This window comes from Electrona antarctica (assembly GCF_951216825.1).
Source record: "Electrona antarctica genome assembly, chromosome: 12".
In the NCBI taxonomy this organism is placed as follows: Eukaryota; Metazoa; Chordata; class Actinopteri; order Myctophiformes; family Myctophidae; genus Electrona; species Electrona antarctica.
The window spans coordinates 7,856,649-7,881,302 of record NC_136793.1 but is presented as its reverse complement, the minus strand read 5'-3'; the positions used below and the strand labels follow the sequence as shown (position 1 = coordinate 7,881,302).

The window sequence follows — 24,654 nt, the reverse complement described above, 5'->3', positions numbered from 1 at the left end:
ACTTCAAAATAAGATATTTCTTTATTTTATTATTATTATATATATTATTCTCTGGTATCGGTATCGGTATCGGCTAACACAGACATTTTATTGGGATTTATTTATTGGGATCGGATCGGAAAGGAAAAAAGTGTATCGGGACATCCCTAACTTCAGGTGTTATAATTCGTGGCCATGCTCACAGAAGTGAGGCGATACGGGGCGATGTAACATCGGGCCATCGGCCCCCTCCCTCCTATACGTCAAGATGTATCCAATCTACAAGCTCATGTGAGCTTATGAAAATATATTTTTGGAGAGGCAGTCAGTAATAATGTTAACTACTGTATGCCAAGAGCTGCAGTGTGAGGGACGTGATTATGATACAGATGAAGAGTGGCATTTATTTATTAATGATGCCAACTGTAGCTTCACTGGAAAACTTTTACCTTTTTTACATGCCAACCAAAGCACACTTAATTGTTCCAAGAAGAGCTCTCTCTCTCTCTCTCTCATGAGAGGAGAGGGTGGAGAGCGAGAGAGAGACAGAGAGAGAGAGAGAGAGAGAGAGAGAGAGAGAGAGAGAGAGAGAGAGGGAGGGGGTGGGGGGGTGGTCAGTATAAAAGCTCCAGAGCATTCAAGTCCAGTTCATTCTGCTTCTGTCACTCAGATCAGTTTCACCAAGCTGGACCTTATTGCTTTATTTATTACCTTATGACTGAACCACACAGGACACAGGTAAACCTTACCCTATTACTTTATTTATTACCTTATGACTGAACCACACAGGACACAGGTAAACCTTAACGCTTTATTTATTACCTTATGACTGAACCACACAGGACACAGGTAAACCTTACCTTATTACTTTATTACCTTATGACTGAACCACACAGGACACAGGTAAACCTTAACCTTATTGCTTTATTTATTACCTTATGACTGAACCACACAGGACACAGGTAAACTTTAACCTTATTACTTTATTTATTGCCTTATGACTGAGCCACACAGGACACAGGTAAACCTTACCTTATTACTTTATTTATTACCTTATGACTGAACTAAGAACTTCAGTGTTACCATGTCCGCTTATTAAGCGACTTTGGGCTTGTTTCTCTGTCAAGTCTCTTGTAAATATTAATTGGCATTTGCGGTATTTTTGCGGCTTGTTTCTAAAGCAGTTCCCAAAGTGGGGTCTGGGGACCTTCAGGGGTACTTGAGGGAGTTCCAGGGGGCACCCAGCTAAATAATAATTTGGAACCAAATGGACCCTTATGGGTCTGTAACTCAGAGAGCGTACAAATGGAACCAAATGGACCCTTATGGGTCTTGTAACTCAGAGAGTGTACAAATGGCCATTTGTGCATGCGCTCTCAGAGTTAAATTAGCATTGATTTTACAATATAAATTGGGGGTCCCAGAGATAGAAATTCCATTAAATGGGGGACCGTAGACTAATGGACCGTAGACTAATGCAAAACTAACTAATGTCAAACTGGGGGTCCTTGAAATTAAACAGGTTGAAAATCACTGCTAGAGCCATACAAATATTCTCTTATTGGGGTCCCTGGCATATCTTCTCAAATGGGGGTGCGCAGGCTAATTAGTGTCAATTTGGGGGTCCTTGACATGAAAAAAGTTTGGGAACCACTGTTCTAAAGTGTAGTTGCTTATTTGGGCTAATTGTTTCCTAATGTTGTTTAAAACAGTGATTCTCACAACATCTCCATGCCAAGGACCTCCAGAGTAATGTATTTGTCCAAGGCTGGGGGACTGGCCACAGGGCGTACCGTACCAGGGGGACTGGCCACAGGGCGTACCGTACCAGGGGGACTGGCCACAGGGCGTACCGTACCAGGGGGACTGGCCACAGGGCGTACCGTACCAGGGGGACTGGCCACAGGGCGTACCGTACCAGGGGGACTGGCCACAGGGCGTACCAGGGGGACTGGCCACAGGGCGTACCAGGGGGACTGGCCACAGGGCGTACCGTACCAGGGGGACTGGCCACAGGGCGTACCAGGGGGACTGGCCACAGGGCGTACCAGGGGGACTGGCCACAGGGCGTACCGTACCAGGGGGACTGGCCACAGGGCGTACCGTACCAGGGGGACTGGCCACAGGGCGTACCGTACCAGGGGGACTGGCCACAGGGCGTACCGTACCAGGGGGACTGGCCACAGGGCGTACCAGGGGGACTGGCCACAGGGCGTACCAGGGGGACTGGCCACAGGGCGTACCGTACCAGGGGGACTGGCCACAGGGCGTACCAGGGGGACTGGCCACAGGGCGTACCAGGGGGACTGGCCACAGGGCGTACCGTACCAGGGGGACTGGCCACAGGGCGTACCGTACCAGGGGGACTGGCCACAGGGCGTACCGTACCAGGGGGACTGGCCACAGGGCGTACCAGGGGGACTGGCCACAGGGCGTACCGTACCAGGGGGACTGGCCACAGGGCGTACCGTACCAGGGGGACTGGCCACAGGGCGTACCGTACCAGGGGGACTGGCCACAGGGCGTACCGTACCAGGGGGACTGGCCACAGGGCGTACCGTACCAGGGGGACTGGCCACAGGGCGTACCGTACCAGGGGGACTGGCCACAGGGCGTACCGTACCAGGGGGACTGGCCACAGGGCGTACCGTACCAGGGGGACTGGCCACAGGGCGTACCGTACCAGGGGGACTGGCCACAGGGCGTACCGTACCAGGGGGACTGGCCACAGGGCGTACCGTACCAGGGGGACTGGCCACAGGGCGTACCGTACCAGGGGGACTGGCCACAGGGCGTACCGTACCAGGGGGACTGGCCACAGGGCGTACCGTACCAGGGGGACTGGCCACAGGGCGTACCGTACCAGGGGGACTGGCCACAGGGCGTACCGTACCAGGGGGACTGGCCACAGGGCGTACCGTACCAGGGGGACTGGCCACAGGGCGTACCGTACCAGGGGGACTGGCCACAGGGCGTACCGTACCAGGGGGACTGGCCACAGGGCGTACCGTACCAGGGGGACTGGCCACAGGGCGTACCGTACCAGGGGGACTGGCCACAGGGCGTACCGTACCAGGGGGACTGGCCACAGGGCGTACCGTACCAGGGGGACTGGCCACAGGGCGTACCGTACCAGGGGGACTGGCCACAGGGCGTACCGTACCAGGGGGACTGGCCACAGGGCGTACCGTACCAGGGGGACTGGCCACAGGGCGTACCGTACCAGGGGGACTGGCCACAGGGCGTACCGTACCAGGGGGACTGGCCACAGGGCGTACCGTACCAGGGGGACTGGCCACAGGGCGTACCGTACCAGGGGGACTGGCCACAGGGCGTACCGTACCAGGGGGACTGGCCACAGGGCGTACCGTACCAGGGGGACTGGCCACAGGGCGTACCGTACCAGGGGGACTGGCCACAGGGCGTACCGTACCAGGGGGACTGGCCACAGGGCGTACCGTACCAGGGGGACTGGCCACAGGGCGTACCGTACCAGGGGGACTGGCCACAGGGCGTACCGTACCAGGGGGACTGGCCACAGGGCGTACCGTACCAGGGGGACTGGCCACAGGGCGTACCGTACCAGGGGGACTGGCCACAGGGCGTACCGTACCAGGGGGACTGGCCACAGGGCGTACCGTACCAGGGGGACTGGCCACAGGGCGTACCGTACCAGGGGGACTGGCCACAGGGCGTACCGTACCAGGGGGACTGGCCACAGGGCGTACCGTACCAGGGGGACTGGCCACAGGGCGTACCGTACCAGGGGGACTGGCCACAGGGCGTACCGTACCAGGGGGACTGGCCACAGGGCGTACCGTACCAGGGGGACTGGCCACAGGGCGTACCGTACCAGGGGGACTGGCCACAGGGCGTACCGTACCAGGGGGACTGGCCACAGGGCGTACCGTACCAGGGGGACTGGCCACAGGGCGTACCGTACCAGGGGGACTGGCCACAGGGCGTACCGTACCAGGGGGACTGGCCACAGGGCGTACCGTACCAGGGGGACTGGCCACAGGGCGTACCGTACCAGGGGGACTGGCCACAGGGCGTACCGTACCAGCGGGACTGGCCACAGGGCGTACCGTACCAGGGGGACTGGCCACAGGGCGTACCGTACCAGGGGGACTGGCCACAGGGCGTACCGTACCAGGGGGACTGGCCACAGGGCGTACCGTACCAGGGGGACTGGCCACAGGGCGTACCGTACCAGGGGGACTGGCCACAGGGCGTACCGTACCAGGGGGACTGGCCACAGGGCGTACCGTACCAGGGGGACTGGCCACAGGGCGTACCGTACCAGGGGGACTGGCCACAGGGCGTACCGTACCAGGGGGACTGGCCACAGGGCGTACCGTACCAGGGGGACTGGCCACAGGGCGTACCGTACCAGGGGGACTGGCCACAGGGCGTACCGTACCAGGGGGACTGGCCACAGGGCGTACCGTACCAGGGGGACTGGCCACAGGGCGTACCGTACCAGGGGGACTGGCCACAGGGCGTACCGTACCAGGGGGACTGGCCACAGGGCGTACCGTACCAGGGGGACTGGCCACAGGGCGTACCGTACCAGGGGGACTGGCCACAGGGCGTACCGTACCAGGGGGACTGGCCACAGGGCGTACCGTACCAGGGGGACTGGCCACAGGGCGTACCGTACCAGGGGGACTGGCCACAGGGCGTACCGTACCAGGGGGACTGGCCACAGGGCGTACCGTACCAGGGGGACTGGCCACAGGGCGTACCGTACCAGGGGGACTGGCCACAGGGCGTACCGTACCAGGGGGACTGGCCACAGGGCGTACTGTACCAGGGGGACTGGCCACAGGGCGTACCGTACCAGGGGGACTGGCCACAGGGCGTACCGTACCAGGGGGACTGGCCACAGGGCGTACCGTACCAGGGGGACTGGCCACAGGGCGTACCGTACCAGGGGGACTGGCCACAGGGCGTACCGTACCAGGGGGACTGGCCACAGGGCGTACCGTACCAGGGGGACTGGCCACAGGGCGTACCGTACCAGGGGGACTGGCCACAGGGCGTACCGTACCAGGGGGACTGGCCACAGGGCGTACCGTACCAGGGGGACTGGCCACAGGGCGTACCGTACCAGGGGGACTGGCCACAGGGCGTACCGTACCAGGGGGACTGGCCACAGGGCGTACCGTACCAGGGGGACTGGCCACAGGGCGTACCGTACCAGGGGGACTGGCCACAGGGCGTACCGTACCAGGGGGACTGGCCACAGGGCGTACCGTACCAGGGGGACTGGCCACAGGGCGTACCGTACCAGGGGGACTGGCCACAGGGCGTACCGTACCAGCGGGACTGGCCACAGGGCGTACCGTACCAGGGGGACTGGCCACAGGCATACCAGGCATATGCCCGGTGGGTTTACCCTCTGGTGGGCCGGTCTGGGGCCAAATGTTAAATTAGTTGTCTGTTGGTTGTGTATCATTTATGTTGTACTGTAAACTGGGCTTGTATTTCAAGTATTTGTATGGGCCTCGGGAGGCATACTTTGGTTAGACAAGGGTTGGTGAGGGGTGCGTTAAAACGACCGGATTAAGGTTGGTGAGGGGTGCGTTAAAACGACCGGATTAAGGTTGGCGAGGGGTGCGTTAAGACGACCGGATTAAGGTTGGTGAGGGGTGCGTTAAAACGACCGGATTAAGGTTGGCGAGGGGTGCGTTAAAACGACCGGATTAAGGTTGGCGAGGGGTGCGTTAAGACGACCGGATTAAGGTTGGCGAGGGGTGCGTTAAAACGACCGGATTAAGGTTGGCAAGGGGTGCGTTAAGGGTTGGGAGAGGGTTAAGGTTAGGTTTAGGTGTGCTGCCCCGAGGGAGGTTAGGGTTAGGGTGAGGGTTTGAGATATCGGACCTCGACCCGAAAAGTCGGTAGAGTATCTGCACGCTGGTTGTGGTGGGCCAGTGAAGGAAGGAAGGAAGGAGGTGAAGGAAGGTAGAAGGATTTGAACTAGGATATGAAGCAACATGTTTTCACGTTGCCTTACATACCTCCTCTCTATTAATAGATGATCACTGGCATGGAGGTTAGGAGGCTATGTGAGATGCACGGCAGTACTGTAACCAAACGGACCCCCACAGGGTGCATTTATCATTAGGAACACTCAGAGTTACAAAGAAATTCACATTGCTAAAAAAATAAATAATAATGGCCTATGTCAGTTCTTTTATTTTACCTTCAGAAAACAGACTGGCCTAGCGTTCCCGGCACATCATGCCACATGTAGGCTCTGGCCTGACAGCGCGCCGCGTGTTCGAGTCCCGTTCATGACGACCTTTGCTGCACGTCTCTCCCCTTCTCTCTCTCCCTCTTTCCTGTCAGTCTTCAAGGCAGAAAAGCCAAAAAGAAATCTTTAGAAAACCGACACAAATGTACCAAAACAAACCGTCCGACCCTATGATTATTTCTTAATCATTTCACCCAAAAGGTTTATAGCAATAATAATAATATGACTACTGACTCAGTTCTGTAACATAAGAGGATTATTTGACCAAATTGGTGGCTCACACTCTTGACACTCTTGGCTTGGGTCTGTGCCTGCAGAATGTGGCAGTAGCTCGTTGAGCCAGACCACGCGAGGAGGCAGCAGGCCAAACTAAGGGATCAACACAATCCTTCTGTTATGTAAGGTGTTATTATGCCGTCTTTGTTATCAGATGTACTGTACTAGACTGGAAGTTATTATCAGATGTACTGTACTAGACTGGAAGTTATTATCAGATGTACTGTACTAGACTGGAAGTTATGCTCCAACATCAACCTAACTAAAATTAACCTTGTTTGAAAAAAAACCCCATTGTCCTTTAAAAACCCATTCTGGACGGGAACCCCTTTTGGTGTTTTAAGCATTATGATATACTTTATCTATTGAAAAATAGCAGATCTACAAGTATGAACTTGTAGGTCTGCTATTTTTGAAAAATCGTGAAAATGTGCCTTAAATCTTTGAATATATATTCTTTCAGAGTTTCAGTTTTTAACTCAAATCTTTGCTTCTGGGGAGGTCTGTTAAATTTACCAAACTTTCTCATTCTGTGGTTGTTTTTTACATGCAGCTTTGAGGAGGACTTTAATATAGACGGTCTGCAAATACAAACAACAGAGAATCACCACTTAAGGCCTATTCATAGTCTGGATTTTCGGTGGTGAGGTGACCACCGGAGCTGAAATAACGTTGAGCGGTGGCGAGTAAAAACAGAGAGAATTAAGGGCTGGAGTGGTGGCGGTGGTTTGCTCTTCACCGCGGCTCGTGACGTCATGTTGTAGTTCGGTGGGCACCTAACCACCGAAAATCCAGACTATGTATGAGCCTTTAATCAGACTCCCCAAAAACACCAAAACGATTTTAGGTTTTAACCTGAAACTTTACACTCAGAGTGGTAGGCCTACGGTATGTCTCCAAACAAACACAAACATACAGCACACACAGAGTCCCAACACCCAGCCAGTTCTGGACCATAAGCTGTTCAGAGTAGCACTCGGAGGCGTTTTCTCTGGGTGCATAATTAAGTAGGCTATGGATTGATTGAAATTTTTATTTCACAGTATGCAAAATGGGTACATTTCAAATGAAAGCACAGGTCAATACAAAAACTGTTACTCCGGTCCGGACACACCATGATTAAGCACTCAGACTTGTTTACAACAGGGTCCCCGAGAGGTGAAATGATTAGCCTGTGGAATATGCCTCAATTCCTCAACTGCCAGAAGAGGCTTAGTAAAAGTAGGACTACATTAATTGGAAGCACACAATCATCCGTGGATGAGAGGTTTCAGACATGTTCTCGCTCTGATCTATACTGGACATTTTAAGAATAACTTACAGTGTAGTGTACATATATTTTTAACCAGAAATAGGCTCTATGCATAGCAGACCTATTGGCAAGACATTGGGCCCCCAAGTGAGGCAGTCTACCGTATATCAGGAACAGTGGGGGATGGACCAACTGAACTCATTGAAGTGCTTCTTTTCCTTCTCCATTGTTTAGATCACTGTACTCACATCATGCCATAATGTCATTGTTGTCACAACCCTGCCCGTGGGGCCATGGGAAATTGAGGAGGACACAGGCAGAGTAAAACTTTTTACAATAATGTATTAACAAAATGTATAATATAAGTAGTGTCAGTGTGGATGTGTGATCACTGATCAGTGTAGTGTAGGGTGTGTAAATCAAGTCGTATATGGCATCATCAGGGCACTGGCTGCCACCCAGTCTTTTATAGGGCTCCTGCAGGGAGCATTGATCAGGTGCTCCCAATGCACCTCTGATTGGGAAGATTGGGAACCTCACTTTGGCCGACGCCCTACTTAGATCTGTGGGTTGAAATACATAGACAGGGGAGTACCGACCGGTACGCTGCACACACGCACGTACGCACACACACACACACACACACACACACACACACACACACACACACACACACACACACACACACACACACACACACACACACACACACACACACACACACACACACACACAACACAACACAGACCCTGCAGGCCAGGCCACATGAGTACCGGTACACTCAGACAGACACAGACAAACAGGCCCTGTACAGGCCAGGCCAAAGCTCACAGACACAGACAAACAGGCCCTGTACAGGCCAGGCCAAAGCTCACAGACACAGACAAACAGGCCCTGTACAGGCCAGGCCAAAGCTCACAGACACAGACAAACAGGCCCTGTACAGGCCAGGCCAAAGCTCACAGACACAGACAAACAGGCCCTGTACAGGCCAGGCCAAAGCTCACAGACACAGACAACACAGGCTGACACTGTGGACTTATTGTGTCTCTTCCCTCCGTAGGACTTCTGCTGCAGTTCCTCCTCTGTTGTACAGCGACGTCTTTCTTCAACCAGTCTACGCACAGTAAGAGAACTACAAAACACACAGTCTACGCACAGTAAGAGAACTACAAAACACACAGTCTACGCACAGTAAGATAACTACAAAACACAGTCTACGCACAGTAAGAGAACTACAAAACACACAGTCTACGCACAGTAAGAGAACTACAAAACACAGTCTACTCACAGTAAGATAACTACAAAACACAGTCTACGCACAGTAAGAGAACTACAAAACACACAGTCTATACGCACAGTAAGATAACTACAAAACACACAGTCTACGCACAGTAAGAAAACTACAAAACACAGTCTACGCACAGTAAGAAACTACAAAACACACAGTCTTTTCTTCTGGGGGGTCCCTGGAACAATATATTTTCAGTCGGCGGCCAATGGCATACATTTTTGGGGGTCCTTGACATGAAAATGTTTGAGAACAACTGACATAGAAACATGATTTAGACTCCCGCTTCGAATGGGATCAGTGTATTGAAACGGGGAAAATCAGGTGCAATCAGGCCTTTCAATAGACTGAGTAGACGTCTACCCGTCTACTCAGGTGCTCAGTAGGTTGATTCCTTCCTATTGTGTAGGTTGATCTGTGCAGTTTAATGCATCGCATGCAGCTACTGGAGCTCAGTAGGTGATCATTCCTTTCAATGCAGCCGTGGTGTCTACCGCGTCGAACATCGAACATGCACTGCTCCCGTGCTTGCGGTTATGTTTAGGTTAGGATTAGAGATAGGGATAGTAATTTCGGAACAAGGAACCTTCTGACTAACGACACGGCACCGCTCCAGTAGCTGCATGCGATGCATTAAACTGCACAGATCAACCTACACAATAGGAAGGAATCAACCTACTGAGCACCTGAGTAGACGGGTAGACGTCTACTCAGTCTATTGAAAGGCCTGATTGCACCTGATTTTCCCCGTTTCAATACACTGATCCCATTCGAAGCGGGTGATTTAGAAGACATTTATAGAATCGACCTCAGGTCTAAATTGGTCATGGCAGACGGCCGGTTCCACGCGCCGCACAAGGTGCCCTTTTTTGCACCTGCCCCTCTAAATGTCATTGCACGCCATTGCTCGTAGCTAATCATGATCCTCCCCCCCCCCCCCCCCCCCCCCCCCCCCCCCCCCCCTTCCATGACAGGATCTCCAGGAACTGCAGCCTCTGATGGCGAAATCTACTCTGGCTCTGTCGCCCAACAGCAAGAAGCCCCCCCAGCCGCCCCAGGGGGAGCAGCCCCAGCCCCCCCAGCAGCCCCCCCAGCCCCAGGGGGGGGAGCAGCAGCGCACCAGGCTGCAGAGGGACAGGGCCTGCCTCCTCAAGGCGGTCTCTTACTTCGCCGGAGACATGCCGGCGTTCGCCAAATGGATGGAAAGTAAGTTGGTCAGTTTACTGAGAGAGTGATAGGCCTTCTAGCCCGGTGGTTCCCAAAGTGGGGTCCGGGGACCCCCAGGGGTCCTTGAGCGAGTTCCAGGGGGTCCCCAGCTAAATGATTGTTTGGAACCAAGTGGACCCTTATGGGTCCATTTGGTTCCATTTGTACACTCTCTCAGAGTTACATTAACATTGATTTTACAATATAAATTGGGGTCCCAGAGATAGAAATGCCATTTAAATGGGGGTCCGAGGCCTAATGCCTGTCAAACTGGGGGTCCTTGAAATTAAACGGGTTGAGAATCACTGTTAGAGCCGTAAAAATCTTTCTTAAGGGGGTCCCTGGCATATATTTTCAAATGGGGGTCCACGGGGCTAATTAGTGTCAATTTGGGGGTCCTTGACATGAAAAAGTTTGGGAACCACTGGACTGCTATAGAGCGTCGCAGTCCCGCCCCCTACCAGGGCCCAGTCCCGCCTCCTACCAGGGCCCAGTCCCGCCCCCTACCAGGGCCCAGTCCCGCCCCCTACCATGGACCAGGAAATGATTCTCCGTTCATTTTCCTCATAGACTTCAGAAAGTATTTATTTAAAGACGTTTACGCCGCGGACAAAGAAAAAAACTCTTGTCGTGACAAATCATGACAACAAAGAATTAGAAAGTAGAAAAAAACGGCAGGTTACAACACTTTTTGTTGTTGTTTTTCTTCTATGTAATTATTTGTTTGGTCCAAAATATTGTGTGTGTTGTCATGATTTGTCACGACTCGAGTTGGCTTCGTACGACGCTTATAAGGTCTTTAAATAAATACTTTTTGAAATGTCTATGGGAAAAATGCATTGTGATTAATTTCCTGGGCCTGGCGTCGTCATGAAAGGGGGCGGGACTGCAACGCTCTATACACCCTCCCCAAGGTGTCCAGGCTGATCACTGTCAGACCTGAGCTCACGTCATTCACAAAATGTGACCAGATTTGACTGAGAGCCTGTCATCGTGCAGCCTCCAGGTTTTCACCAGAGGAGAAAAACGAGTTAGTAGTCTATAGCACAGGCAGCCTCTTCACATACTACAGCATGTCTGAAATAAATCGACATGTAAATATGAAATAAATGCTTAAACATGTAGCTAGGTTTAATGTTAGAGACCACAGAAGTGAACTTTTCAAGCCTGTTTTCTCAACTCGCTGTTTCTCTGCAAGACATTACTCTATAAGCCACATCTCCAAAGCTGGTGGGTCAAACTGAACAACCAAACCAATATGTCAATTTGAAGCTATGATTCCCTGCTTTCATATCGGAGCCCAGCCCTTACATAATGCATGCCTCGGAGCGTGTACAGTTACAGTATATATGCGTACAGTACATACTTACGGTTACACAATACATACCTGCCCCCTTATACCATTGTAAATATGATATACTGAACTGTCAGTCAACCCTATAAGAATCTGCTCTATAGGCTACTGTAAATGCTTCTGTAAATAATGGCGTGAGAGAGAGTGCCTTTATGTTTATGTTCCCTCAGCCCAAGAATAGAATAGAATAGAATAGAATAGAATAGATGGATTAGATTGATGGATAGATTCTTTATGTTTGTGTCATGCACCCGAGGTGCCCCGCCCACATGGACTTATAGGACACGCCATACAAATCATTGTTTCAATATTACATAAGTGTACAATACAATTAAAACAGTTTTTTCTTTCACACAAACAAAACATTCTGCCTTTTTCCCCCACGCTTCGGATAAAGAAATCTGCTAAAGCAAAAATACCTTTCCTAAAGCAAAATTCCAGTTTTTCGTAGTCCTCTAACCAGAAAAAGTGAACACAGATGGTTGTCATTTTACAAAATAATACATGTCTTAATTCTTCATCATAATGGGCAGTAAAACAAAAAAATATATTTCATTTTCAATTTCTTTCAAATCACACACTGACTAAACACACTCTGTCCTCCTCAGGAGTACCAATGAATCTACCCGTTTCTAAAGCTAATGGAATAGATGGTGTACTAGAATACTGGGGTGGAGAACTCTGTCCACCTCTGGCTCTCTCTTACTCTCTTACTCATCCCATGGCCTAGGGGGCCGTAGGGGTGTCATGGTGGATGCTTGGGCAGTCAGGGATCTCCAGCGCTCTCGGTCTTCAGCTCTGGGTCTGTAAGCTGCAGCCAGTCCATTCCTTGATGTTGTCCATCCAGGCCTTTCTCTGCCTGCCTCTTCTCCGCTTCCCCTCCACTGTCCCCTGTAGGATGGTCTTTGCCAGCGAGGTATGCCTTGTGACATGACCATACCAGGCCAGTTTGCGACGCTTTACTGTTGAGAGTAGGGGCTCCTGTTCTCCAGCCCTGCTCCAGGCCCTGCTCATAGAACATTTCATGGTAGTGGTTCAATGCCTTGCTCAAGGGCACTTAAGCGGTGGTAATTTTAACGTGTCGGACCGCTGATTCGAACTGGCGACCTTCCGGTAACAAGACCGCTCCGCAATCCGTTCGGCCACCGCTGCCACTGTAAGTCATGTGAAGTCCACGCGATGGGTAACATATTTCGGCAGGTCACCAATTTCATGTGAGTGGCCGAGATTTTGGGTATTGGAATTTGACTCAAGTATACACTATAGAGTGCTATGTCTACATAGAGTATACACTATAGAGTGCTATGTCTACATAGAGTATACACTATAGAGTGCTATGTCTACATAGAGTATACACTATAGAGTGCTATGTCTACATAAAATGCTATCTAAGAAGTTACATAAATTGAGCCTTTGCGAACGCCAGGGCCGGATTAACACCTCTGCGGTTTTAGGGCAGTTTTATGCCGTTATATTGGCCTATTTCCGGTCGCCTACCCCCCCCCAGAGTGACAGCCAATCTAGCGCATTGTTGCTGCTTTACACACAATTGCACTTTTCAGCTGCCTTCTCACCAACAATAAAACACTCATCTTTTTAGACACCATTTATTTCATTCGGATAATACAATAAAAAAAAATCCCGTGCCCATATGGTAGATCCAGCCCTGGCGAACGCCTGTAAGGTCGTCGATGGCTATAGTGCAACTGCTACGGGCAAGGATTCTGAAGAGGTGGGTCTTCAGAATACGGTTTCCTCATCATCATCATCATCATAATTTTATTTAACTCACGACCATGATCACATGGTATGGAGCACAGATTCATAAAAGTATACAATAAAAAGTATACAATTCAATACACAATATACATACAGACAGACATATGGAAAGGCTTTCACTATTTTTTTCACTACAGTTTCAGAAAAGCACCCAATTTATAGATGACTTTTTGCTTTTCAGATTTTAGTAATGCCATTAATTTAAACATAGATGGGTGGGTAATAAAATTAAGTGGCAGGTATTTTTGCCTGAAATTCATAATGCTCCTCCTCCTCCTCCTCCTCCTCCTCCAGAGCGCTTCATCGTCCTGCAGATCCTGGACTGGTGTCTCCGCGGCGCGGCCCAGGTGATGTTCGTGAACAACCCTCTGAGCGGGGCGGTCATCTTCGCCGGTCTCATCCTGCAGAACTACTGGTGGGCGCTCAACGGCTTCGTGGGGACGTTGTTCTCCACGCTGGGAGCCATGATGTTCTGCCAGAGCAGGTCAGTGTAGTGTAGTTATACCCTCCTGTTCCACCAGAGGGCGGGCACCCTGCCGTTCTTCTGCCAGTGCAGCGAGCGCTGTCAAACGTTTTGAGCGGTGTCAAACGTTTTGAGCGGTGTCAAACGTTTTGAGCGGTGTCAAACCGCTCTAATGACTGGCACTGCACAAAAAGCATACAGATGTATATATTGAATGAATACGGATGTGTATATAATATTACAGAAAACTCCCGTTAAACTTTCCGGTAAATTCCCGACTTGTACCATCACAGCTGTATATTACCGTATATTGCTGCTAAACTTGAGGTTTACGGTCAAATCTAGTGCCCATAATTGCCCGTTAACTCCACTTTTCACGCAGTGTGGCCGCGTGTGTATGTATGCGTGGGGTATGAACATCACATATTGATTCAGATGATAACTGTAGTGCACAATACGGTGTAATAAAAAAAACTAAAAACAAAGACGGTGTTTGGAAATTTCCGTAAGGTAATTTCTTTTCCCTTGAGTTTCTGTTGAAAGCTAATATATAATGACTATAGTCATGTCTTGTTCATCCACGGCAGCCCTTGAATTACACGTTCAATTTAATAATCTTACGTCGTAATACGGTACAAAAATATGCAAATCGTTCCCCCTTAAAGGTACAGTATGTCACGGAAAGGACAAACCGGAGATAATGCCATATTCCATAATCGGACAGATTTAAGTCGCAGCTTTAGTTTTTATGTATATTTAGTTTTCGTCAGTGAAAAAGGTTGTCGACGTCTTTAAGTCAACACTGCTAACAGTTGCACCGCCATGCGCCTCCCGTCCTCAGGGGGGCGATAGCGGCCGGTCTGTACGGATACAACGGCATCCTGGTGGGCCTGCTGATGGCGGTGTTCTCGGCCGCCGGAGACTGGTACTGGTGGCTCCTCCTCCCCAACGCCTTCTGGTCCACCATGTGGTGAGTAGATTATACGCAAACATTGATCAATTCTTGATAAAAAAGCTTCTAATATAATACCCCAAAATCTATAAATCTTACACTATTATGGCAACCGGCCGGTTCCACGCGCTGCACAGGCTGCCCTTTTTATCACTTGAGCACCTGCCCCTCTGGGTGCCTGTGCACGCCACTGTGCCTATGCCATAGAAAGCATAGGTGGGTTCCAGTCTACTTCGACACTAACTCTGGTGGTAGCCCACAGGGATCGAACTGGCAACCTTGCGGTTCCCATCCGGTCACTCTACCCCTGAGCCACCGCCGCCCCAAAGGGCTCCAGATTGACTAGACCCGTACGTGGTTCATAAAGGACTCCAGATTGCGATCAGCCCGGAGCCCTCATAAGTCACGCAGCGCTCGGCTGACATGCACCAGAACAGTGAAACTATGCCCGCTATGTTCCTCCATGTTAAGGACGTTGTGTTTCTGTCACTATCGCGGCGGCTCATCTCTTTGATCTACGTACAGTAACTTCAGTACAGTACGGTACAGTGTGGTGACCTGGGTTACTCTCCTCTAGTGGCATTTCGAGGGGTGGGGAAAAAAAGTACCCAAGTATCATTATATATATGCAAAATGGTAAATGGTGCATTTATATAGCGCCTTTATCCAAGGCGCTTTACATAGATTGTGCATTACATTCACCCATTCACACACACATTCATACACTGATTGCGGCGGAAGCCATGCAAGGTACCAACCGCCGACCGATGGATCATTGGACGACCTGCTCTACTTCTTGAGCCACAGTCGCCCCACAAAGCGTGCACAAAGTGAGTGGCAAACCGAGTGGCAAAGTGCATGGGTTTAACATCCTTTAATGCAATCGGATAGGACCTTTCTGTTTGGATGTTTGGGCTGATATGAGGTTAGGGGACTTACGTGGCTGGTTAAAACTGATATGAGGTTAGGGGACTTACGTGGCTGGTTAAAACTGATATGAAGTTAGGGGACTTACGTGGCTGGTTAAAACTGATATGAGGTTAGGGGACTTACGTGGCTGGTTAAAACTGATATGAGGTTAGGGGTCTTACGTGGCTGGTTAAAACTGATATGAGGTTAGGGGACTTACGTGGCTGGTTAAAACTGATATGAGGTTAGGGGACTTACGTGGCTGGTTAAAACTGATATGAGGTTAGGGGACTTACGTGGCTGGTTAAAACTGATATGAGGTTAGGGGACTTACGTGGCTGGTTAAAACTGATATGAGGTTAGGGGACTTACGTGGCTGGTTAAAACTGATATGAGGTTAGGGGACTTACGTGGCTGGTTAAAACTGATATGAGGTTAGGGGACTTACGTGGCTGGTTAAAACTGATATGAGGTTAGGGGACTTACGTGGCTGGTTAAAACTGATATGCATGTGTAGTCCCCAGCCAATACCCAGCCTGCAACAGCGGGCTCAGCCCTATTGGCATGACACGTTGCGCGTTGGTCTGGCGAGTGGACTGTGGGAGGCCCGGGTTCAACACCCACTTCCATGCAATGCTACACATGGTTTCCTCTGCCATCGGTGTATGAATGTGTGAATGGCTGAATGGCTGTATGGCTGAATGAAATGGCTGAATGAAATGCACAATCTAAAGCGCCTTGGATAAAGGTGCACCATTTACTGTATGCATGCTATACTACACACACACACACACACACACACACACACACACACACACACACACACACACACACACACACACACACACACACACACACACACACACACACACACACAGTAGTGCTGCAGGGCTACTCGTGTTTCAAGAACACGTGTAACTTATGTATGTACGTATGTACTTATGACCTGAATACTGTAAATATGTTCTCTAAACGGAGGTCGTAAATGTTTCTGTGACGTTTACGTTTTGGCTGACGGATGATTTACTGCAGTGGAATACCTGAATACCTCGGAGGGGGGTGTGGAGGGGGGGCACCTCAGGCCACCACGATGCTGTCACCATTCCTGTTCGGACTAAAACTAAATGATATTCAAAAGACTGTGGCACAAATATCAGAATTGGCTGTCAAAATGAACACAAATGGTCCAGCACCATTTCAAAAACATGTTTTTCATAAGCTTCAAAATGACATGGTTGTTCAGTTTGACCCATTTTGGTGATATGGCTTATAGAGTAATGTCTTGCAGAGAAACAGCGAGTTGAGACAACCACTAACAGAGTCCACAGAAGTGAACCTTTCAGGCCTAACATTACACCTAGCTACATGTTTAAGCATTTATTTCATATTTACATGTCTTCTGTGGACTCTAACATTACACCTAGCTACATGTTTAAGCATTTATTTCATATTTACATGTCTTCTGTGGACTCTAACATTACACCTAGCTACATGTTTAAGCATTTATTTCATATTTACATGTCTTCTGTGGTCTCTAACATTACACCTAGCTACATGTTTAAGCATTTATTTCATATTTACATGTCGATTTCAGCTCTGACATTTATTTCAGACATGCTCTAGTATGTGAAGAGTCTGTGCTATTAACTCAACTCAACTTTTGGATAAACCAAAAAGTTGTTCTCCTCCTGGACAGTTAGTCTTGCCGCCATGACTGTCTCTGTATCAAAAAGAGTCACATATCTTATTCTTGTTCATTAATATGATAGAAATTTTAAGTCACACCTGGCCTGGGTGGATCTGGATCCAAACTAATTGGACTCTAGTCTGGACTCACTGCACTGTCCTAAAATGTTGATGTCCTCACAGTTACGTGTGTGTGTGTGTGTGTGTGTGTGTGTGTGTGTGTGTGTGTGTGTGTGTGTGTGTGTGTGTGTGTGTGTGTGTGTGTGTGTGTGTGTGTGTGTGTGTGTGTGTGTGTGTGTGTGTGTGTGTGTGTGTGTGTGTGTGTGTGTGTGTGTGTGTGTGTGTGTGTGTGTGTGTGTGTGTGTGTGTGTGTGTGTGTGTGTGTGTGTGTGTGTGTGTGTGTGTGTGTGTGTGTGTGTGTGTGTGTGTGCGTGCGCCTGCCTGCCTGCCTGCCTGCCTGCCTGTGTGCGTCAGTCCCTTACTGTCCAGCGCGCTGGCCTCCATCAACAGTCGCTGGGACCTGCCGGTCTTCACCCTGCCCTTCAACATCCTGGTGTGTGTGCACATGGTCTCCACGGGACACTTCAACCACCACTTCCCCCAGGTCCTCATCCAGCCACGCAGCGAGCTGCCCAACATCACCTGGTCGGAGATAGACCTGCCCCAGGTTAGCACATTTATATTAGGCCTGACATTTAGAAAATGTCAGAATTCTATACAATTCTGATTGTATCAATTCTGATACAAACTGATATGAGGTTAGGGGACTTACGTGGTTGGTTAAGACTGATATGAGGTTAGGGGACTTACATGGCCAGGTTAAGACTGCTATGAGGTTAGGGGACTTACATGGCCGGTTAAGACTGATATGAGGTTAGGGGACTTATACGTGGGCGGTTAAGACCGAGGTTAATGTTATATTTAGTGTTAGGGTCAGTAATGTCGGACAACGCGCGTCGTCAAAACAGTAGCTGTGGTCAACAGAATGCAGCCCACTGGATTTCTCCAAAACGGAGTCACTGCCCTTTAGTAGCTCGCCCATCACTGCATGCGTGTGTCTAGACGGCTGGCCAGGTGACATTCTCTACTGGCGAAGCCTATCTGATCGTAGTCATCAGATCAGATCTGATGGTTTCATGACATCTGTGTCATCTCAAAGCCAGATCACACAACATGAGAACGGTCAGGGTTCAATGAATGACAAAGACTTGTCACGGTGTGTGAGTGTGACACTATAGCCTTTTGAAAGTGGAAGTTGAAAAAGTTCAATCTGACTGTCAAGTTACATAACTACTAGGGATGTCCGCTATTAACCTTTATCGCCGATAAAGCCTCATTTCCCGTACCGATATCGACCAATACGATACCGATATATATAGGCCTACAGGCTTTTTCACCAAAGTCAACTACTGTATTGTGCCGAATATAAGACGACTCTGATTATAAGACGATGCCCATGTTCTTTTTTTGTGGAAAAAGAACATTGAATGTCAAATGGTTACGACCACGTTTTTTTTTTAGGATATTGGCATTGGGGGGGAAAAAATGTCTTCTATTCAGGCCAATAGGGTAATTGTCAGGTAACAACATTGGCCTATTTGACAGTGCAGAAGCATAATTGCCTTGATGCCTATAACATTAACGAGCGTCAATGAGCGTCAGCTGCACAGACGCACACTTGCCCTCTGCAGTGCACGGATTTGAAAGTGACTGGAGGAGTCTGTCTCATTATATCCAAAAGCCGTGGGCTCAGGTGTGTTAACGAGCCTCTCTGTTTTGCAACTATTCTGGTCCATTCTCGTGGGCGCAGGTGTGTTAACGAGCCTCTCTGTTTAACTGTTTTGCAGCTGTTCTGGTCCATTCCGGTGGGCGTGGGCCAGGTGTACGGCTGTGACAACCCCTGGACGGGAATCATCTTCATCATCTCGCTGTTCATCAGCTCGCCCATCACCTGCGTCCACGCCGTGTTGGGGTCCGCCGCAGGCATGGCGTCAGGTGAGTTAAGTGCCAGGGGGTGGACACCAGTTTTGGTCCTGGGTGCCAGTGTTCCCATTATAAATAAAATAAATAAAATGTAATTATATTGTGCATGTCATGTGCATGTCATCACCTGCACACCAGATTAGAGGAATTTTCAAAATATGGAATCAGTGCATGATTAGATGCATCTCGTGATCTCGTCGGTGGCACTTAAACAGTTGTATATCTGCTATTTTTGAATAGTCAAAGTTTAAAATATGGATACAGTGTTGTGACGCTACAGTATATTAACCCATTTAGGCCTTGTGGTCCGCCCTGAGTGTCCGCCTTGAAACTGGGAGGTCGGAGTTCGATCCCTGGCCGGGTCATACTGTAAAAATGGGACCCAATGACTCCCTGCTTGGCACTCAGCAACAAAGGGTTGGATTGGGGGGTCAAATCAACTAATCAAATGATTCCCGAGCGCGGCACGGCTGCAGCTCACCGCTCCTTGGCTGCGGCTCACTGCTCCAAGAGATGGGTCAAATGCGGAGAACAAACTTCACTGCGGTAACGTGTGTGACAAATCGTATGACTTTGACTTTAATGCTTAAAACTCCAAAAGGTGTTCCCCGCCCAGAATGGGTTTTAAAGGCTTGTTTTGGGGGACATCATGTACATTTTACTGTATATTCATTGTGTTTCAGGACTGGCCCTGTCGGCTCCGTTCGGGGACATCTACTTCGGCCTGTGGGGGTACAACTGTGTTCTGGCCTGCATCGCCATCGGTGGAATGTTCTACGCCCTCACCTGGCAGGTGCACCTGCTCGCCATCTGCTGTGGTGAGGACACTTACTTATAGAAATATATATGTGAGATGTCCCGATACTGTATCGGCGTCGGAGAAGTATCGGTATCGGTCCTTATTTGTCATATCGGGAAGTATCGGTATCGGCGAATATGCCAGTCTAACCACCGATCTGACACAGGGGTAAGGGGTTGACACTATGGCAGGTAAATAACATGTTTTTGGGGCATGTGGAGTTTGCTTTGGAGTTGCCCAAACTGCAAATGTACGTTTGAGTGAGGAGTCATGCTATAAACACAACACGCGATATATAGCTATAAACACAACACGCGATATATAGCTCGATAGCTATAAACACAACACGAGGTATCGGGACATCCCTAATATCTATATATTGTCACGGCCCCTTGGCCTGGCCTACAGGGCCCCTATGCTGTGTATATGGTACTGCCCTGTGTGTGTTTCTCCCACAGATCATGTGGGCGTCGGCCCACTTCAGACTCCTCATTAGGTGCATCAGGAGCACCTGGCCAGTGCTCCTGGAACCTCTATAAAAGAGGGCTTGCCAGCCATTCTCTGTGTCCCACTCCAGATGACAGCACCCTTCTGTTTGTTTCCCTTACCGTTTGATTTGCACACTACAACACCATACTAACCACACATCCACACTACAACACCCATTCACCATACTAACCACACATCCACACTACAACACCCATTCACCATACTAACCACACATCCACACTACAACACCTGTAGAAGCCATCCTCACTGTTTTGTATGTCTATTTATTATTATCACAATGTTGTAGCTATTTGGCATTATTGGGCATTGGTTTGATGGGTTGTAATTTAATTATTGTTTGGATAACAGGGGCACGCCTCCCCAGGCCTAATTGCTTGACAGAGGGTATAAGTAGGCCTGGGTGATTGGGGAGCGGCATGCACCTGGTGGACAAACGGTTTTTACCAGATAGACAACACAGAAGATACAATGCCAGAATGAGCTATTTGTAATGTACTATCACTGCACTTTAATGGAAGTAAATTAAACCAAAAACGACTGTGGACATTGATTATTTTATTCTGCGTACATCCAAAGTCTCTGGGTGCATCAGTGGGTTTGTTGGCTAAGGTGGAAATATTTGGAACCAACAAAGAGCCGCAACACCCCCCATTCACCATACTAACCACACATCCACACTGACACCACTGATCATACTGACTTCCACATCTCATACATTCTGTAAATATTTATTTATTATAATATTAATTCTATCTATCTATCTATCTATATAATTAATATTATAATAAATAAATAACACATATTTTTACCGCTATTTGGTGCCAAGCCAAAAAACAAAAAAAAAAAAAAACGGTAGAAGAACAAAGCGGGCGTTCGCATCTCTCTTTTGTCTGCATGCTCCAATGATGTTTATTATCGACAAATTAGCGACGTGCCTTTTTTAATGTTCTGAATATCTGCCTCTTCTATTCTCTCTCAGCGTTTTTCTGTGCATTCCTGGGATCAGGCATCGCCAACATCATGTCCGCAGTAAGTACAGCCTGCTCTTCACAGCCAGTACAGTCTGAGCCACGCCAGCACATTTCTACTGGATTTCATTAAACTGACTAACATACAAATAAACACTAATAACTAGTAACGCTGCGACGTGTTGTGAGCTTGTAGATCGGCTATTTTCAGCATGCAACCAAGTGTAAAATCAGCCATTACGACGTCATCAGCACCCGCCACAATACATTCTTGTCGACTAAATCAACTGTAGATTTAGTCGATTAAAATCTATATGATATTTATTGAACTAAAACTAAACTAAACGTAAAACAGTTCAGATGACTTAAAATATGACTTAAAACTTAACAGAATTTTATTCAAAAATACTATGACAAAATCAACACTGATGTGCAGTATTAATATATGTTGTTGTTGTGTTCCAGTTTGGACTCCCAGCATGCACCTGGCCGTTCTGCCTGTCGGCGCTGACCTTCCTGCAGATGACCACGCAGTGCGAGGCCATCTTCAAGCTGCCGCTGTCTCAGGTCACGTACCCCGAGAAGAACCTGGCCTGGTACTGGAGGCACAAGAAACAGCAGAGACGGGACAAGGAGGCCAAGGAGAAGGAGGAGAAGGAGGAGGAGAAGGAGGCGCAGCAGAGGGCTCTGGAAGACCAGGTGAGACCAGTGGCTCATCACAACTCACTTCAGGGGTAGCCTGGGCAGCATTCCATTTCGGGTTTATGAACCGGTTTATGAACCGGATGCTATCGCTACGTCATGTTGTAGTATTGTTTTGTAGTCGGCAATCTTCCGGAATTAACTTTTCCCTCAAACCGATTTTTCTCAATAAAAGCTACAGGCTACGAGAGCTTTTATTGTTATTCTTCCGGTTTGAGGGAAAAGGAAGTTCCGTTTGATTGTTCCTGCCTGATGACTACAAAACAATGACTACAACATGACGTAACGATATCATCCTGATGATTCCAAAACAATACTACAACATGACGTAACGATATCATCCGCTCCAGACCGGTTCACACGGCACTTTTGGAACAGAGACCAGGCTTTCCTCCGAGGTGGAAAGCCTGGTGAGGCGAGGTTACTTCAGGGGAAAGGCTCACTCAACTCGGGTAGACATGAGTCTGTCTCCTGTCCCTATAGTGGACATATTGATGACCAGGGCTGTTGTCGTCTCCTGTCCCTATACTGGACATATTGATGACCAGGGCTGTTGTCGTCCGTCTCCTGTCCCTATAGGTGCTCGAGAAGGAGATGCTCAAGGTGGACATGGAGCAAATGGCGGAGGAGAGGCGGAGCGGCATGTCGTCGCCAGACGAAGGAGTGATGCTGGAGGAGGAGGAGTCTGCAGGAGAATGCACCGACGTGTACGTCGCCCAAAATATCTGACTGACCGCTGTCCACGTTAACTCCTCGGAAGCCATGCATGCCCGATATCCCCCAGATTAATTTAATAATGCACAGGTATAGCCGGAGATGAGATCCCGATAAATTAGCGTTAATCCAGAGTTTAAAAAAATGTATTTACCTTATTTTAGCTTCGTCGCTAGCCACCACTAGCGTCCATGTATAAGAAACATCCAAAATCCCCGCGTGCACGCACACACGCCGTCTTTAGTAAAATTTTGGCTCATAATGAGATGATGATCGGAGCCTGATAAAGCATTAATTCGAGCTCCCGCTAAACAAAACAATGATCGCATCGCTAGTAGGCCTCTGTGGGCCTCAGTAGACCAGGGGGTGTGAGTACAACAACAAGAGCTCATCTTCTCTGTTAGCACATTTAGCACTTATACCGCCCCCTATGGGAACTGGCGTCTAAAGTTTTTAGCTCAGTTTGGAACCTCATAATCTACTCTTTAGCTCCGAGAGGAGGTTCTGTTCTGTGTCGGGATATCCTGCTAGAACGGTTGTTGAGCCCGTCCAAAAACAGTGGCGAAAAGCCTTTTTCGCAGTATCGTTTCCAAAAAGTAAAGGCATATCAGAACCGAGCTACAGACGATAAACTTTGGATAGGCACGTAACAGAAACAACCGCTTCCAAAGCTTATGAAGTCAGCCAGTACCATGTTTTCCCAATGCAATCTTACGGAAGCAGTACGGTACTTTTTATTTTATTTAGGAGAATTCTATACTAGAAGGCTTTCTTACCTTTATGTGTAGTTGTTACGTTCCCACCAATGTCCAGGTGTTATTTTGTGCAAAAGCGCATTATTGGCTATTGCCCCTACCATAAGCCCTCAATGAATTGCATTGAATTGAATGGGGCTATGGGGTGTTGTGCTAATTCGCTTATTTCCATCGCTCAAAAATCTTTTTTTTGGTATATATCCTCTCTTCATAATGTAAATTATACCAATCGGCACACTTTACTACTTATATCGATGGAAATAAGCGAATTAGCACAAAAACCCAACCCCCATTGAGGGCTTATATTAGTGGAAATAGCCAATAATGCACTTTTGCACAAAATAACACCTGGACATTGGTGGGGACGTAACAACTACACATAAAGGTAAGAAAGCCTTCTAGCATGGAATTCTCCTTTAACCCTGATTTAACTACAGGCTCTACTGCACTACGCATCCAACGCAAAACTCTAAAAATGACTTTTATATATATTATATTTATTATACTACATGCAGCCACCGTCATTAATCTCACTATACAGGTCAGGTACTCTGGTGTGGTTTTTGGTACAGGTGATACGTTTCCAAAAAGTTTCAATAAAATGTCCATCCTGTTTTAAATAAATGTTAAATGATGAAAAAACAACAACGATGAAGTAACAGGGAGATGAAGTATATATGGAACCCTAAGACCTCAAACGCACACACGCAGTGCTAATATGTTAATATGTACAGTTTTGGGGAACATGTAATGTGTGTAGAACACATTCAGTAGAGTATATGTTTACATGGCCGCCTCGGGGCCGTGCACTTGTATG

The 24,654-nt window shown here is 48.7% G+C and overlaps 1 protein-coding gene across 1 annotated transcript; it reads left to right on the top strand.

Annotated features, from left to right (window-relative positions):
• The first annotated feature begins 8,368 nt into the window (after nt 1–8,368).
• slc14a2 (solute carrier family 14 member 2) lies at nt 8,369–24,317 on the top strand. Its single transcript, XM_079516704.1, has 11 exons — nt 8,369–8,386; nt 8,830–8,892; nt 10,032–10,263; nt 13,691–13,880; nt 14,701–14,829; nt 17,881–18,073; nt 19,254–19,401; nt 20,073–20,207; nt 21,678–21,727; nt 22,132–22,365; nt 22,948–24,317. The coding sequence occupies exons 3-11, from the start codon at nt 10,056–10,058 to the stop codon at nt 23,095–23,097; spliced, it is 1,437 nt and encodes a 478-aa protein (XP_079372830.1). The 5' UTR covers nt 8,369–8,386; nt 8,830–8,892; nt 10,032–10,055; the 3' UTR covers nt 23,098–24,317.
• Nucleotides 24,318–24,654: the final 337 nt, after the last annotated feature.

What these genes read in the sequence shown, in the direction of transcription:
- slc14a2 (XM_079516704.1), top strand. Translation starts at nt 10,056, where the DNA reads ATGGCGAAATCTACTCTGGCTCTGTCGCCCAACAGCAAGAAGCCCCCC. An exon ending in GCCTTCTGGTCCACCATGTG is followed by an intron (nt 14,830 to 17,880) that starts GTGAGTAGATTA and finishes TGTGTGCGTCAG; the next exon opens with TCCCTTACTGTCCAGCGCGC. An exon ending in TCGCCAACATCATGTCCGCA is followed by an intron (nt 21,728 to 22,131) that starts GTAAGTACAGCC and finishes GTTGTGTTCCAG; the next exon opens with TTTGGACTCCCAGCATGCAC.